Source organism: Cottoperca gobio, chromosome 13 (genome assembly GCF_900634415.1).
Source record: "Cottoperca gobio chromosome 13, fCotGob3.1, whole genome shotgun sequence".
Classification (NCBI taxonomy): Eukaryota; Metazoa; Chordata; class Actinopteri; order Perciformes; family Bovichtidae; genus Cottoperca; species Cottoperca gobio.
The window spans coordinates 13,577,427-13,595,438 of record NC_041367.1 but is presented as its reverse complement, the minus strand read 5'-3'; the positions used below and the strand labels follow the sequence as shown (position 1 = coordinate 13,595,438).

Below are 18,012 nucleotides of genomic sequence, written 5' to 3'. Positions count from 1 at the left end.
GCTTCATCTTCTTTCCGTTTCATGGCAGATTGCAAACATGGCTTCCAAAGTTGCATACTGCTATCAATTACTTTGTTGCATTTATGAGACGCATTCTTGCAGTTTGTCGAAAATAAAAGTCCTCTGCTACTTTCATGCTTTTATTGGGGGGGACAAATGTATGTGTTCTGAATATTGAGGGGGATGTGTCTCCGGCCTCCACCCCTTGAAATCTACGTCTATGGATGTGAAGATTGATACCACTATCTGTTGAATATGAAGCTACTGCAGCTCGTTAGCTTAGCTTAGCACAACAAATGGAAGCATGGGGAAACAGCTAGCCTAGCTTTCTACATATCTAAAAAATAAATCCAGGATAACACTAATTACCTTCACTAATTATATTTAGTTTGTTTACTCCATCCAAATAGAGTGAATAACAAATTGGGGTTTTAAAGGGAATTATCTGGTAGTATCTATAGCTATTTCAACTGTATCCACAGTCTTCTGCTGTTTTATTTTCTCTGACTATTCCCACATTATGAAGTCTTCTTCATTTAAAGTCATTAGAGTTTGGAAATGACTCCTCTCTGCCTGAGGGAGAGACAGTGCTGTTAAGTGACTTCCTGAAGTGGAACTGTGACACTCACTGCATCACTATTAGCCGTGGCAATCCCGAGGAGAACCATAGCAGCTCTAACAACCAACCAGAGGCTTTAGTGAGATGGACAGTGAGTGAAAGAAGAGACAATTACTGCAGTGGTCAGTTCGGCAGCTCTGTCCTGTCCCGGGGCAAAGGAAGGAGGCGATGCTAGCCCAGTTGGACAGCTCACTCATTATAGAGGAGAGAGGGTACAGGCCGAGTGTACAGACGCAAACACACACACAAAAGTCCAGTTAGCACTGTGTGGAAAGAAAGCTCTGTGTGGCACACTTGCACGCTGAGCTAATGATAAAGATCCACTCACTGTTGCATGCTCCAACACCAACAAATTGTTTGGAAATATTTGTTTTCAGGCTTCAGAAGGAACAAATAAAGATATGATAATCCATATTTGTCTACTATAGCATCCCTTGTATGTAACAATTAGATTTCTGTTTTTAATTTTAAAAGAGAAAACATTTTCAAGGAGGATTTATGTAAAAGCATCGACTCCAAACCCATTTACAGATGCAGTTTTAGATTATCCTTTTTAAATGGCGAAACAGTTTCTCTGGAGAACATTTGATGAGAAAGGTAGCAGAGAAGGAAACATTGATGATAGGAAAATGCCTGCTTGTTGTAATTACCTCGCAATTTTCTACTCCAAGGAGTTGAGGAAGATGCTAAATTGTGCTCACACTGTTTGATGGTTCTCGATTCTGCACAGCATCAGTGCATCGTATCCTCACAGGATCCATTGAGAAGCTGCCTGTTACAGCCTGCTGCATTAAAAAAGGAATAAAGCCCGTTATTGTATCTGTCCAAAGGTTGAGACCAGCCGTGTGTTTTTACATGAACAGAATCTCATGGATCCATGAAGCAGCTGATATAAAATTCATTTGTACAATAATGGCTGTTAAGAGATTTATGATGCCGTCCACATCTGTCCGATACATATGAAGCTACACCCAGGAGAAGGTTAGCTTAGCTTAGCATAAAGAGTGGGGAAAACACAAATTCTAATTTTTATACTTTTATACTTTACCCCTGTTTCTAGTGTTTATGATAAGCTAACTGGCTGCTGGATGTAGCTTCATATTAAACAACGACATCTGAGAGTGAAGAATCTAACTCTCGGCAAGAACGCAAATAACAGCTTCAAAATCATTTTGATGCTACTATGGCTTGTATTAGGGAGAATGGTTCGTCTGTCAGTCCTACTCTGATGAATTGACAGTAAATGAATTGTCAGAAATCTATTCACTGTCATTAATAATTAAGACAAAATGTGGTTATTTACAGCTTCTTAGATGTGAAGTTATTTGAGAGATTTAGTTAATAAAAAAAAACATTTCATAACTTAATATAAGTAACTAACTGTAGAAGCAATATTACATGTGATTTAATCAAATTTAGATCTCTTTTCCTGACATATCCTGTTCCACTATTATCAGTAGAATCAGGCTATCAGTAACGAGCCAAGAGTTGTGATCATTATCTCAAGATAACATGATAATGAATTTGTGCTCTCGAGATAACAGAAAGTGTTCACGCGGAGGGAAACTGTATGTTCTAACATTCTCCTGATAAAGATCTTGACCTTCAAGTGTACTTGATCTTACTTTCCCCAAAATCCTTAAATGAGTAAGAATTCTCAAATGCTGTCTTTTAATCTCACAATATAGTTAAACGATGATCACAAGAAAGATATTTTGAGAAATGTTTTTCATAGTCTTTTTCCTTCAGCCAATCAGTGGGCAGCAACTGGCAAACGGTGGCGGATCACGTGAGGCAGGAGAGGCACACAGTCGTCGGACTCTTCCCCAACACTGTTTATCTCTTTATCGTCCGAGCGGTCAACTCTTATGGCCTCAGTGACCCCAGCCCGATCTCCGAGCCTGTCAGGACGCAGGGTGAGTTACATAAGCAAAAACTCATCTTTTTCTGGTTACACTTGCATAGTGTGAGTACAATCTTGATTTCAGTTTATATTTTTAAAGAAAGAAATTGAAGATACTAAGGCTGGAGCCAAGATAATGAGTAGTATAGAAAACTTGCTTTTCATGTGCAATTTCAAACTAATTGCTTTCCCAGTGTGACGCTCCTTTGCCTTAAGCAATGTTGAATTCATCAAAAAGCTTCTTCTTTTTCGCTGAGTAGTTGCTATTTATCTGTTTTATTTGGCCTGGACTGTATGGATTTCTTTGTTGTTTCAGATGGGAGCCCTACGGAACAGGGTGTGGACCACAGACAGGTGCAGAGAGAGTTAGGAGAGGTGTCTGTCTACCTGCAGAAGCCTGTGGTTCTGTCTCCTACAAGCGCCAAGATATCTTGGACTGTGAGTTGAATACATTGCAGAGAAAAAAACTTTTCAAAGTCGGCTTTCAGTGTGCGGAGGACACGCTAATCTCCAAACATTAACTTCAAAAACTCCTCCAAACATTACGTGACACGAACAGATTAACATGAAGTACAAACACAGCTGGTTCTGCTTTTCATACAAATGTCTATCTCTGTTTCTGTTTCTGTTTTTTTTGTCTCAACAACTTTTTTCAGGTCGCCCTTCAGTCTCGCTACGTTCAAGGTTATCGTATATTTTACCGGACTATCGGCAGCTCCTGGTTGGTCCAGGATGTGGAGGCCACGTCTGACCACAGCATCATCTTAGTAGATCTGTACAGCAGCACAGAGTATGAGGTCAAGATACGGCCTTACTTCAATGAGTTACAGGGACATGACAGCCTCATGATTCTGCTGCATACGCCTGAGGAGGGTAAGAGATGCTTATCAATAACTTTTTCAAAAGAACTATAATTATCAAGTAAATCTGTTATGAGTTACAGTTGATATTATTGTCCTTATAGGAAGAGTTCAAAGTAGGTAGCACTTAAATGTATGGTCCATCATTTCCTAATAAGTTCTTAATAATTAGGGGAAAAGTAAAGAGACAGTGTTTAATTGGAACATTTCAAATGATTTAATTTGCAATATTGGGAGAGTAACTGCACAGCAGTTCAGCTGAACATGCACAAATGTGACATGTATCGGGAATATTGTTTCCAATACTAAATAACTAAATCAATAAATAGGATTTAATTGGATTTAAAATGAGTCTTTTTTTCAAGGGCTTTCCTATTTTCCTGAATAACAGCAACGAAATGACTTGCTTCTTTGAAGAAAACCTCGGGACATTATTAGGAAATTATCCGGAAATTACGGACCTATAAAATTGAGCTCTACCGCAACACTGATATCAGTTAATTATAATAGAAATGTCATTTTCCGTCTTATCTCTGTCTGCAGTTTTAAGTGCACCTCCACAGGCTGTATCAGTGGTTCAGCTCACCGACAGCTCCAGTATCAGTGTGTCTTGGGAGCCTCCGCCTCATAATACTCAGTGCGGCATCATTCGAGAGTACAAGGTGAGACTGTAACCTTCTTCTCAAGATTTCTTCCATTTTCTCCCAGTAAAGGTTTTTTTCGTGGGAGATTATTACTTGAAATCGAAGGTCGAAGGACAGAGAGTGACATATGCTGAATGGATTGTAAAGCACCTTGAGGAAAATGTGGGATGTTGTGCTATATAAATATAATGTACTTGACTACAGCTATCAGCATATGACTACACCTGATTGTCTGAATTATTCTGTTTATTTCTGCCTTTCAAGTGGATAAATTAAGCTCATGTTCAGGTTCATGTTTGCATTTTGGGTTTATACTGGAACACGTTTACATGCTTTAGTGCTCAAAAAACACGTTATGTTCCTCAAACTGTCTCTCCGAATAAAGCTGTATTCACCTTCTGTCTGAAACGCACTGTCTCAGGGCCTGTCTCTTTAATCCCCCCTCCTGAGAGCAGTCTGCTCTGATTGGCTTGCCAGACAAAATGCAAAGGTAGTTCTCTAGTCGTGGATGGATATACTCAGAAGGGAGACGGTATATTCTAATGAGACTGCATGTGACACAGAAAGGGGAGCCAAATATGAGTGGCTTGTAGAATCACATGTATCCCACAAAAAAACTGACAGGGTTGTGTTATTTCAGTTTGCGGGTTGGAAGTCACTCCAGATATCCAAATGTATGTGCACAGGCACTGAATAAGTGAGTTGTACACAATATGGCCCCTTTAAGTCCATCAATCGTTGACAGACTGAATATAAAAAGGAAGAAATTGTTCTTTTAATCTATGATATTTTTACACACTCATTATTACTCAGTGTTGACCAACTTTGTTGTTTGGATACTGATTTTAATTAACAATGATTATTAATACTCATGTCTCTTATCTGCTGCCAGTACATGCATTGCTGGCGCAGAAGTAGACAAATTGTTGTCATCAGATTGAACACGGACTGTCCCTGTCATCTGTTTGCTCAGTGAAAAAAACATGGACTTCTGATTTTCTGTCTCTTAGTATGAGCACAACACTGATTACTAATTATCAGGCTGCTATTCCAAGAAGAAAAAAAGGAACATGCAGTTCTATTGTTTTGATTTATTCATCCCATCTGTGTCTACATGTAGAAAGTTAGAAACCCTCACAAGTCTGATCATGAAATGCCCGATCATATTGTGTGTGGAGGCTCATCAGCCCGAGGCAAGGATCACGTTTAATCCCCTTAAACATTCAATTTGCTGAAAACTGCTCACAATGTTTTGTACAAGCCTCCCTGTGGCTTACATGTATAAAAAAAAAAAAAGAAGTAAATGTTGACTTGGCAGTAGGGTGTGACAGAATACATTTTCATTACTAAAAGTTGTTTCATTGTACTTATTTAGATTATATCGGAGGAGAACGGTACCCAAGAACAACCAACGTACTGAGACACTGAGACAAATGTTGCACTTAATACTGCACTGCATTTATATACAACTATACTTAGTATTTGAAGATTTTAGTTTAAAAACAAACTGTATGCTAATTTTTATAAAGTATGATCCCTGTTTTTGTTGATTCAATTAGCCAACAGTGTATGAAGTAATTTAACAACTAAAGAAAACAAAAATATGCTGAGTATTTTCAGCAGTTATTTGAAAATATGACTTTGAGCTCCAGGAACTTCTTATTTCACTATTTCTGACTTCTTATTAAAAACATGACATTGTGGTTTTGCTACTTTTACTTAAGAATATTTCTTCTACTGCAGGATTTTGAAAGACATGAATCCAACATGGATGTACGTTCGTGGGAAAGTAACACCTCCAACACAAAGTGAATGCCTCGAGGCACACACATTTGCTACATCAGGATTTTATATCTGTCTTTTAACTGTGATTTCATTGACATCTCTTTCATCTCGTCTGTATCTTTGCCGTCATTCTCCACCGTGTAGACAGATAAAGCTTCAGTGACTGTTTTATTATAATAACCATGTCTTAGCAGAGGGTTTGCAGGATAAATGAATGTCTTGTGGTTACATGACTCAAGCGTTAACCCCCCCATGTGTGCTGTGTGTCAGGTCTGGTGTCTGTGCAGCGGCATGGAGCAGGGGAACCAGATAAACCGGACAGTGGATGGAGAGGTGCTGTCCATCCTGCTGACAGGCCTGTTGCCTAACGTCCACTACACCGTGGTGGTAGCTGCTGTCACCAGTCTGGGTGTGGGCACCCAAAGCCCGCCTGTCAGCCTGCTTCTCAGTGAGTCACTTAAACTGCTAGAGCCACTAAAGACAGAGAAATATCGCTAAACGTGCGCTCACCACAAATTAAATCTGCATGTGGAAATGATGATTGTGCTGTGTAAATTACTTACACTCTTTATCTGAGTGTGAAAACATAAAAAGTGGTAGTTGAGAATTAACAGCGAAGATTTTTTATATTAAAACTGCAAGTCGTGTCAGCTTCACAGCCAGACAAGTTTGAAGCCCAGAGGATGTGAGTTGTTTCTGGTGTTCTCTGAGATATTTCTTCTCTCCTCTTTACCTGCTTTTTTAGATGAGAGATTGAGTTAGATGAAAGGATCGATGCCACCTTCATGTATGTACTGTAAATATAAAGCCACAGCCAGCAGCCTATTAGCTTAGCATAAAGCTTCTATACTCCCAGGTTCCCCAGCTCAATATCCTCTTATTAGTCCCCATTAAGGAGACCTTTCAAAGGATCTTGTTTCATCTTGTTCTCAACAATGTGTTTCCCTATAGGTCAAATGTGCAGTGCATGAAATGACCCACCTACAGTTTACAGCTGATTTACAGCTGATTTACAGCTGATGTGATACTCCTTGGAACCTCTGCCCTCAAACTTGCCAGCAAGACAACTTTCCTGAATTTAGACCTTGATATCTCCACAGTAGCTGAATGGATATTTACAATTAAAAATGCATTTGAAACATCCATCTCCCTTCCTTCTTTTGCTATTTGAACTGCCCACTAAAAGCCTGGAAACAGCTAGCCTGGTTCTCTCCGCCTCTCAAGCTCACTAATTAACACATTGTATCTCATCTGCTTAAAAACATACAAAAACCAAACTGTAAAAACAACAGTTTGTGATTTTACTGAGGGCTATATGCCACAGGCTTAGCACAACATAGCTTGTTTTGGTTTTTCAGGTAACACAAACGTGTCTTTTGGACAGAGTCACTCCAGCAATTTCCAATCTTTAGGCTAAACTAAGCTAAGCTAACTGGCAGCTTCATATTGAACTAATAGACTTGAGTGTGGTATCAATCTTTATATCTATCTCTCAACAAGACATTGCTTAAGTGTATTTCCCGAAATGTCAAACTTTACCTTTCAACTGTCACCAGATTGTTGTTACTAAACCTAAATGATACAGGATGACATAAAAACGCTTTAAAAATGTCATGTTTTTAATAGTGATGCCAACAGCCCTCCACTTTGTCTTAATCTTTAATACTTCTCTTTCAGCTCTCCCTCTGGACAAGACTTCAACGCCTGTGAAGAAAGGCGGTAACCTCAGCATATCGGAGCAGATCACTAGCTTCGTCCGGCAGCCGGCCTTCATCGCAGGGCTGGGTGTAGCTGCGTGGTTGGTGCTGACGGGCTTCAGTGGATGGTTGTACTGTCGACACCGCAGGAGGAAGCAGCTGGGACACTACACCACATCCTTCGCATACACACCGGCAGGTAAGCGGCAAAAGCTCTGACTTATTTTGACTAAGTTTTAGCATCATGACAGGTGTTGGGTGTTCAAAGGGTTAGCTGGAAAATATCAGGAAGTTGATTTCTGGAATTTGACATTTGTGGAGATTTTCAGAAGCTTTAGTTTTTTACGTCAACAAGATTTCTCTTTAAAGCAGAAAGGCTGCAATGACAAGACCTTGGATGGTTTTCAGACAATTTCAGATACACTCTGTCACATGTTATTCATTATAAATCTCTTGTCTATTGTAACTGAAGAAGTTACAGAGAGAAAAATGCCTCAGTTGTTGTACAGAAAACTTGTCACTTGAAATATTTTAAGTGACAAGTTCTTAATACACCTCTGGGGATATCTCCAGCAATGATGAATGTCTTCAATTTTAGTTTGTATGCGCTGCATATTCAGTTAATTAAAGTGTGCTTATCCCCACTGGGCAGTTTTCATGGCAGGAATAAAGAAGAACACTGAAGCATATGCAAACAGTAACCACTGTATGCAGTTTATTTTAGATTTGTATGCCCTTTGGCACATTGGCACATCAGTTGTTTTATGACTATGAGATATATTTGTCCATGTACATAAATACTCAATAGACGGCCCAAAGCTTTAAGAAAAAACATATGCAATTAGATTTTCCCATAAATATTTCAAAGTGACTATCATTGCCTTACTAATGACTAAATATTTTATTGTTTCATATTTTAGTATGGGCTCATCTTGTACATTTAGATGCCACAGACTCTAGTTACTGTACAAGCAAGAAACAGCTGAATTTCCCTAATAACATTTTTAATTATTGCAGGCTTAAAGTAGCAGATGTGCAAAAGTATGTCTTCATAAAATTTCGCTTTTCTAAAGTATTTATCTTCCTGTGAATCTTTTGAGTCTCAAGACAACAATTGTGTCTGTTCTGCTGTCAAACATTATGAATAACTGAGACCTTTTTTCTTCTTCCAGTTGGCTTTGCTCACAGTGAAGGATCTGGAATCGTCAATGGAGGGTAACAATTAAAATTATGAATTGATCCAGATAATGTTTGTGTATTTGATGTGCAACGTGTTGATATAATCTCCCCTCTCCCTCCAGGCCTGGCTTGTTAGGATCAAATACGGGCAACTACCCCTGGCTGGCCGACTCTTGGCCCACTCCCAACCTCACTCACAACAGCAAAGACTCTGTCAACTGCTGCTCTGGCAAACTGGACTCAGACAGATACTATAACAGTAAGAGCTCTCTGACTGTTTGGTGAAATAACTCATTTCAGATTTCTGAATATATCATTTTCATTTGTAATGAACCTTTGCTGTTCAGCAGTCGGCATCATGAACTACCAGAACCATTCAGAGAAACACAGCACAGCGTCCAACGACAGTCCCATCTACAGCACCATCAACACCGCCGCTGAGGACGACCTGCTGGCGTACTACGACACCTACTCCAGTACGTCCTACAACCAGGGTCCGGACCCCTACAGCAGCAACCCGGTACTGTCAAACAGTGCGCTTGTGGGTCTGGAGCTCGACCTGGACCAGTGGACCATCCAGTCTGGCCAGTCTGGGTCTGAATATGCCAAGCTCCAGTATACAAAGAAAAACAACGGTGAGGGTTTTCTGCTTCTTTTTTCCATTTTAATTTCATGAAACACTGAAGAAATATAATTACATTTCACCTGATCTGACACAGTGTGAGTGCGTAATTGCATATATGCTAATATAATGACAAAGGAAAAAAAACGTAATCTATATTTTAAGGTTTACAGAGTTTACGTTTCATTTGGGAGTTACTGTGTAATGTGGCATGAAGCTTGAGGATTGTTGCCATGGTTACCAGCAGTTAAGTGCACACTGCACGATTATTTCGTACATTGGTTTTACTGTTGACCGAAATTTTTGTTTGATGCATGTTGATGTTTTTGTTTTTTGTCTTCCAAACATTATTACGGCCATGGTGTGAATGCAAATGTCGCTACTCAAAGAATAAGCAGGTTATAGTGCAATACTTGCAGCTGTAAGTGCTAAAAGGAAGGCACGACTCTCATAAATATATAGGCCTTCAGCTTCTCCATGCTTGCATATTTTATCAGTTTTAAATTATAAATACAACTATAATATAGACTTCGCACCAGACACCTAAATCGAAAAAAAAAGCCAAATGAGTTGTTGCACAATAAAGAACTGAGAATGGCAACGCGTTGCAGAAATGTTTAAATAAAGTAGGTGGAAATGGTGCCGAAAATTAGATTTAGGCCAATTTGCACAAATAACAGAAACATTGCATTAGTTGAAGTGGCTCCTGCTCCTTTCTCTTGGAAAGCGATTAGTTTCACACTGGCACTTATTGTAACATGCCTCTGCTCTGGAAAGACCAAAAAACAAAGAGACATGTGTTTTACAAGGTCATTCCTTAAACCAACATAATGATGTGACATAAAACACATAAACATAAACACAGCATGGAAAAATAAGGGTTTAAAAAGATATATTTCCTTGAGCATAATCATCGTTTAAAACGTCCAGTGGCTTCAACCACAGGGTCACGGTGGAGATAATAAAAACACAGTGATTGTACACAATATAACCCTAACCCTAACCCTAACCCTCTTTATAGACAAACTGGTAAAGCAGAGGTCTGCTGGGTCCTCGTCCAGGTCAGCTCCTCTCACCTGGGTGGATGTTTTGTCGCTGCCTCTTCCTGCCAACAAAGACAGGGGTCACGCAAACACAGACAAAGAAGAGCAGCAGCACAGGTGAGTCTTATTTAGACTAAATCAAATTGTACATCAAGGCCCTTTCTTCCTGCCCGAGGAACACAATTAGTTTTTGTACTGTCTAATAGTCACTTTATTTATAGCATCAATGCCTGTGACTTCACCTACATGACAGAGAGAGTTAAGACAGATGGATATCAAACCTGCCCTGCAACTCTGCCAAGGCTGTCAAACTAAACTTTAGTGAAGTTTGGCGTCTGGGGAGTTTTTGAATTAACAACAGTTGTGTCTGCAGGCAGTGAGTAGATCCAGCTTTGGGGTTTCAGAGAGGGGCGGGCGGCTCCTCTAACTAATTCTGACAGAATAGATTGCGGACATATAACGGGGTGGGATCGGAGGGCTGTTCTGACTGTGCCGTGTCTTTTTTAATGACATTAGCCACCATCTGACAGTCTGGATTAGTACTTTCCATTTTCAATGACACGTCCATCATTAAAATAGCCCTGACAGCACTGAAGTGACAACACAAATCACGGAGGTGGTTCTCTCTAACTCTTTATTCGTTCCCCTTTTCATAAGAACTTGGAAATGGATTCTTTTTTTTTTACGATTCTCTCTTTACTTATATATTGGTTTTTTTTTATATTTATATATTTCTTGCCTTGTCAGCAATATGTCTCTACGGACAAAAGTGTTGGTTTATCTGTCCTCCGCTTTGGTCCAGACTGAAATATTAAATGGATTGTCATGTCATGACAGACATTCATGGCCCCCAGAGGATAAATCTTTATGACTTGTGTGATCTTCTGACTTTTCCTCAAGCGTCACCAGCAGGTTGACATTTGTGTGTCTCAACAACTTTTGGATGGATCACCATTTGGACATTCACGTCTACCTAAGAGCGATTTGTTAACTTTGGTGATCTTTTCAATGTGTCCAATGCTTTTGTTTATGACCAAATATTTGAACAAAGATACTAATGATATTGTTATTCAGCTGTACTTTTGTGTTTAGAGCTAATAATCCAATGTCAGCACCCTAACATGTTATGGGGAGACACTACAGGTGAATAGGGTAAAACCTTTAACTAATAGATATCACCATGAAACTTCCCCAGTTGATTACTTGCATTAGGAACAATTATTTTATGTGTTACAAGTTTTCTGAAATGTAAAGTTTAAATAGGTCTTATCATAAATAAGTGCTAATTTGCAATTCTGGAACAATAATCTGAAGATTTGAAAAACTCTTGTTTAATTTTCTTGACATATTAGAGTCATTGTTTTATTTTTTTCTAAGTATTTAGAAATTGTATGTTTAAATATGCAAATGAGGCATCGTCTAATGCTAAGTTTTGGTGAATGAAGGAGAAATCTACAGACAACAAATAGACACCTAAATGTGTATTTTGGAAGTTTTCTTTCCACTCGTCTGAAAGCAAAATAACCTTAAGATGTTGAACATGGTAAACATGGCTGCGGAGTCTTGTTTTACTGACATTCATTGTATCTAAGTAAGTTTCACACTCAGCGTTTTCCCTCCGAGACACACGCTCATGCTGCTGTCACTCACCGTCTGTCTTCTAGCTCTGAGGAGGAAGATGACAACTGGTGTCCTCCGCTGCCTGCCAGAACCTACCTGATGGACGCTTCCAGGGAGGAACTCTCCAGCCTGCCTTCCAAACCGGACGAGCTGTTCTACGCAGCAACACTGATGTCTTCCCCCCAGCGAGACACACACAAGCCCAGCGACAGTGCACGGCTGCAGCACTTTGACCTTTTGGCCCGTCACCACTCAGGCTCCCAGGTCTCCCAGTCAAACCCGAATCTGTTTACCAACACCAAGGCCCAGGTTTCCGGGAAGGTGTACCACACCAGCCAGTGGGCAGAAGATTTCAAGGGGGACTGCCTCGGAAAAGGTTAGTTCATATTCAGTTCATCTGTGAAAGTGACTTCCCCAAGAGGCAGCACACAGCCACAGTGTCGTGTATAATTTAGTGTATGATGTTACCCAGCAGTAAGTAATAAAATCATGTTACATTTATTCAGTGCAGCTCAGTGTTCGTTAGTTTCCTCTAAGTTTCCTGAGGATGACATCAGTGTGCTGTCTTGTCAGGACAATTTCCTTTTCCAGCTGCTGAGTCGAGTCCCCCAGCCCAGGCACACAGATCCAGGAGTAAGAAGAAAACACCCAAGGATGGACAAGTCAGGCGAGAGCTGAACATCCAAGCAGGTATGACACACTGTTTGTAACTCATCTAACTTCTGTTTTAGTTTGGAGGAGAACAAAGAAAGAGGAATAATACTATTCATGAGATTCTTACATAAGCATTTTAATCCGCACTAGCAGAACAGATCTATAGATGGCAATGTTGTTCTGGTAGTCCACCACTTTGGTCCCAACTGAAATATCTCAACATATATGGGATGTTTTGCCATATCATTTTGTACAGACATTCATGTCCCTCTCAAACTTTTTACTCCGCGTTATTTTTAGAGATTAAACAAACAAGATATAATATGTTGATCAATGAGTTTTAGAGGTGCTGGTAGGTGAAGTTTGTTAATTTTTGAATGATCCAGGCTACCTGTTTTCCCGTTTCCAGTCTTTATGCTAAGCTAAGCTAACCGACTGCTGGCTGTAACTTCATATTTAACACACGCTCAAAAGAGTATCAATCACTTTCTAAAACATCAAACTATTCCTATAAAGCAGTATTTCTGCCTGTAGTTTATTCATCAACATTGATCAATTTGCAGAACTTCCCCTTCCACCAGCCCCTCCCCCTACAGATGACTCCCTGCAGCTCTTTGCTGATGTTTTGAGCCGCAGCCGAACAGACGCCGAAAAAAAAGAGGGGAGCGACTCACCTACTCTTCAAACGAGAGAACATTTCTCACCCCAAAAGAGAGGAGCTACAAAGTGGTTGTTACAGGGTAAGTGCAATATGTGATACTCACCTCTGTACCGTCATTCTGTGTCTGTCAACAGTAGATGATAAAAGAACAATTTATGTGACAAAAGCTATCTTGTTTCAACAGCTGGAACCCAAAGTGTATTAATATTATTGTGATTGCATACAAATCCCTTTAAGCTTAGAAAGAACCAACTGCCACCCGTGTATGCACACTTATTATCCCATAGTTGTAGCTTTTAATAGCAGGGGGTCTACTTTCAGTCTACTCCATCACTTAGGGTTTAACCTATATAAATACAGCTGTAACTGTAGTGATTTGTTTGTCCTCTACAGATGAGAATGTAATCCCATATGGACAGTCCAGCTTCGTGCCCCAGGTCCAGATGTCAGGCTACGGGTCCTTGGGTGGAGGAGTCCTTTCACGACCCTCCACCGCTGGCCGGAGGAGAGATGAGGTATGTCCACACTTACAGTAGGAACTGCTGAACGGACATTATGTCTGTATGGTGTGGGTAGGTTCAACAATAAGCTGAGGGCATTTTTAGCAGCTTGTCAGATTCATTGAGACAGTGCATGGTAAGTCCCCATGGGCTTTGGGCAAAGTAGTTCTCTACATAGTGACTCAACAAAATTCTCTAAGGCGTAGTCCACACATACACAGGTATTTATTTTAAAATGTAGCTTTTTCCATGCGCTTTGTCCTTTCGTCTACATGATAGCAGCGTTTTAGGTCACTAAAAACGGACCTTTTGTAAAACAATTTTCAGAAAACTGAGTTTATGGTTTATATCATCAGAGTGTGCCCTGTTATCTTTTTTGTGACGAGTCACAAATGAGGCGACATTTCTTCACTTTTATATTAAAAAAACAAAACATGCATGCTTTAATAAATAAAGATGAAATAAATAATTAAAGTGATACCGTACTTCACCTTAAATCTGCCTTTTGAGAATGAAATGCACTTACTGTAGGCTTGAAAGATGGCTGTAAAACCTTTGTAGTCTGAAAGAGTGGAAACTGTAATCAGCTTGACTTCAAGGCTTCAATCATCAGAGGACATTTAAGACCTTGTCCACAGGTACACAGGTATTTTTGTAAATAATAGGACCCGTTGACACTTTAATGTTACAATGTCGTGTGTGTGTGTGTGTGTGTGTGTGTGTGTGTGTGTGTGTGTGTGTGTGTGTGTGTGTGTGTGTGTGATTTTTTTTTTTTAAACCTGTTTACAAAAATACCCATGTATCTGTAGGTGTCCTGCTTCATGTATGTCAGGTTTATTTGCTAAGTCTGTTTCGATTACTCTTTTAAAAAATATATATAAATTGACCACTTTTTTTATGCGCAATAAAAACAGATGGGTAATTTATAAGTAGGTAATTCAAAAGTGCTTGTTCATGTTATGTGTTTATAAATGAAAAATAAGAGAGAGAAAAATATCCTAAAAATATTGATATCTGTATTGGCCTATAAAAATTCATAACCCTTCAGGCTCTATATTGATTATTAACCTCCATGTTTCTGTGTGTAACCTGTATCTAAATGTTCCTCTCACTGCTCTGTGTTTGTCTCCAGAACCTCATGTAGACAGACGTCGGCTACATGACGAGACATCTTCCTTTTTCTTCCCTGATTTCCTGTCTTTGCGAACCATCAATCTGTTGCCATGGCATCTTATAAAAAACTGAAGACTAAAGGGAAAGCATCAAGGCTTACCATCTGCCTTTTCACAAACTATTTTAGTTTTATCTTGATGATTTCATCTTTATTTTTTTGTGATTTACGTCACCGTTTCTCCGTGTATATAGATAATATCTTTGCAATTTTTTTAAAATGTGATCAGATGTATTACTAAAAACAGATCCGGGGTTTAAAAAGAATACTGTATTTTTAGGCAATGGGAAGTTAATGTAACTATTACATTATTGTACAGCAGGTAAATGAATGTATCTGTTTACTCCTGACCATGAAACCATGATGATGTGCGTGTTTGACGAAAGACTGGAGAAGACGTGAGGCAGAAAATGTGTTAATAAACCATCACTTGGGTGCGTCTGTGTGTGTGTGTGTGTGTGTGTGTGTGTGTGTGTGTGTGTGTGTGTGTGTGTGTGTGTGTGTGTGTGTGTGTGTGTGTGTCAGTGCATGGTATAGTGTTTGTGTGCGTTAATGTTTTTTATCTTTCATTTCTGTGTGACTGTGTACTGTGGTGTCCCTGTAGATCACCAGTGTGTTAGTTCTGTCAAGATTTTTAAACTGACCAATAAAACATTTATTACAAAAAATGCATCTTTCCATGTGTGAATTATACTGAATATTACATAAGGATAGCTCAAGCATTTTAGCCACACTAGCAGCATGGCTCTCAGCCTGGCAATGTCGGTCAGTCCGCCACTTTGGTCCATACTGAAATATCTTCTTTTTTTTTTTTTCAATAGACTGACATGAAGTGTGGTACAGACCCTCATGTCCTCTTGAACAATTCTAACTTTGGACTGGTATTTTTCATCTTGTAAAAATTACATGATTACATATTTTGCCTCCTCCCCTTTTGAAGAAGCCTTTAGACACTTACAGAAGTGCTCCAGAAAGATAGGGGATGACATCTTCAGTATCGTTAAAGGCTTCACGGCAAAACAGTCAATCCTGTAAAACACGTTAAAGGGATCAAAAAATAACACATCGTTGTGTTTAACAACTAAAACCTGAAGTATATCCACATATCTCAGTCCAAGATACAAAATAAACTGTAGGAAATTTGAGTGATCAATAGTGAGTGTGAAGTCACAACAACGACATGAAAGTGATAAATGATGCTAACTCAAGCGCACAAATTGAAATGACCAAATACCTGCAAAACATTTCCATCAGCCTCAGCATGTTGCTAACAGGCAAATCTAAGATGGTGAATATTTGACACATTATAGGCCTACCTGCTAAACAGCATTTAGCTCAAAGCCTAAATACAGCCTCAAAGAGCCGCTAGCGTGACTCTTTGTGATATAGTTAATATTAATGTTAATTGTATTTGATTTGCACAAAAACCACTGACATACTTTGAATATATCCTGAAATAATTCCAGTCCAAACATTTGAAGGAAGTGAACAAAAGATCTTTCTTTATGACCTGAAACTAGATGTATATGTGGTTGGGTAATCCAGATGATTTACAGGAGTGTGAAGAGAACATGGAGAGAAAGAGGGGAAAGAGAATACAGAGGAGAGAGCTCAACATTCTTCTATTAGAGCCAAATGTCTCTGAGGACTTGGATATCTCGTGTTCCGGTAAAATGGCTCTTCTGATACGAGATACTGTGTGAATTATTTGATGCCTTCTTCAGATTGCCTTGTGAGAAGGCATGTTTGTGAATATGGCTTAATGAAAAGAGGGAGCATTCATCTCACTGTGCGAAACTGAAATGGGACAGCGATGGGATATAAAAAGGCTTTCTTCATGTCTGCACCTTCATCTGCTGCATGAGCCTCTTTTGTGCAAATCTCATTGGTTTACAGTATTTTGGCAGGGAGGCAGTCGGATGGTGTGGAAAGTGAGTTGGACTCCACTGTTTCTGGCAAATATTCATTGGGTCCCACCGAGCTAGGAGGATAATGGTAATCCAACGCAATTTAGAAGGGTTCTACTATTTTATGGCCTGTAGCATGGATTAGGGCATCTGTGGTTTACACCCCCCCCCCCCCCCCTTCCCCCCTCCCACACAGACAGCCACAGTCTATAACTGAGGCCACTTCACATAAATTCACAAATGTACTCAACTGGATCAACAGGAGATTTTTATTTTTTCTGCTATAGAAACGTATTTCCTGGAATCAATGTATTTTAACTGCCATTACTGCCTATTACTTCAACGCTCCCCTCCAGACATGTTTTAAAACATATAAAAAATAATCTGCTCAGAATAATTCAACGTCAGATTTCCACATAAAACAGGTTGTGATGTACGAGTTAAATCAGCCCAAATGTACACGTCTTAAACCGAGATTCAAGGTGAGCACAGATACATTTTTCCTATTCAGCAGATCAATGTAATGCCTTCTAGTGTCTGCATCATTATGCACAGTGAAGGTCAAACATTCAAGTGAAGTAACAATACATCTACATAGAGTAGAGAGTCACTTGAAAATCTACATTTTAAGATGGTCAATGTGGCAAAAATCATCTACAGTAAAACATTGACTCTTAACCAGAGGTTTGTGTACCCTAGGGGTATTTCTGCAATCAAAACGGGGTAGGTGGGAAGATGGTGGAGTAGCTCAACTGATCTATACGAAAGATGTGAGGTAGAAGTTGTACACATGTATTTCTGTGAAAGCAATAAGTACATATGGGAGGATGTTATTACTCTCCTTAATAAGTTGTTTCAATTACAGTTGATTAAATCTCCAGCTTTATGTTCTCTGGGTCTGTTACTGGACTGGAAAATAGGTTTTGGGTCCATCTGGCTACAACAACAGGATGGAGCATTTTATTGAGACACTGGAAATCATGTAGTTTTAGGAATGGCTTCAGCCGTCTGCATTTGAACCAGTAATGGGGAGAGAACATATTTCTGGCCCTAATAGAGGGAATGTCTGGCCACATTTATGCTGGCACCTGGTATAATGAATTGATAGATTTAGAAGTAACTGGTATACTCAAGGCCCTTTTGTTTG

The 18,012-nt window shown here is 39.5% G+C and overlaps 1 protein-coding gene across 5 annotated transcripts in view; it reads left to right on the top strand.

Annotated features, from left to right (window-relative positions):
- Positions 1-15,630, top strand: part of LOC115018179 (roundabout homolog 2) — a 48,109-nt gene extending 32,479 nt beyond the window's left edge. Inside the window, exons 12-26 of one of the 5 annotated variants that reach the window (XM_029447046.1) lie at positions 2,369-2,535; positions 2,839-2,960; positions 3,179-3,395; positions 3,926-4,044; positions 6,082-6,259; positions 7,489-7,707; positions 8,681-8,723; positions 8,810-8,946; positions 9,038-9,322; positions 10,331-10,469; positions 12,017-12,348; positions 12,546-12,662; positions 13,190-13,366; positions 13,681-13,802; positions 14,920-15,630. In XM_029447046.1, coding sequence (XP_029302906.1) covers positions 2,369-2,535; positions 2,839-2,960; positions 3,179-3,395; positions 3,926-4,044; positions 6,082-6,259; positions 7,489-7,707; positions 8,681-8,723; positions 8,810-8,946; positions 9,038-9,322; positions 10,331-10,469; positions 12,017-12,348; positions 12,546-12,662; positions 13,190-13,366; positions 13,681-13,802; positions 14,920-14,931 — 2,386 coding nt within the window. In that variant the 3' untranslated portion in view covers positions 14,932-15,630. Of the gene's footprint in view, positions 1-2,368; positions 2,536-2,838; positions 2,961-3,178; positions 3,396-3,925; positions 4,045-6,081; positions 6,260-7,488; positions 7,708-8,680; positions 8,724-8,809; positions 8,947-9,034; positions 9,323-10,330; positions 10,470-12,016; positions 12,349-12,545; positions 12,663-13,189; positions 13,367-13,680; positions 13,803-14,919 lie in introns of all 5 variants that reach the window. The other 4 variants (XM_029447050.1, XM_029447047.1, XM_029447049.1 and 1 more) reach the window with 4 other exon arrangements.
- Positions 15,631-18,012: the final 2,382 nt, after the last annotated feature.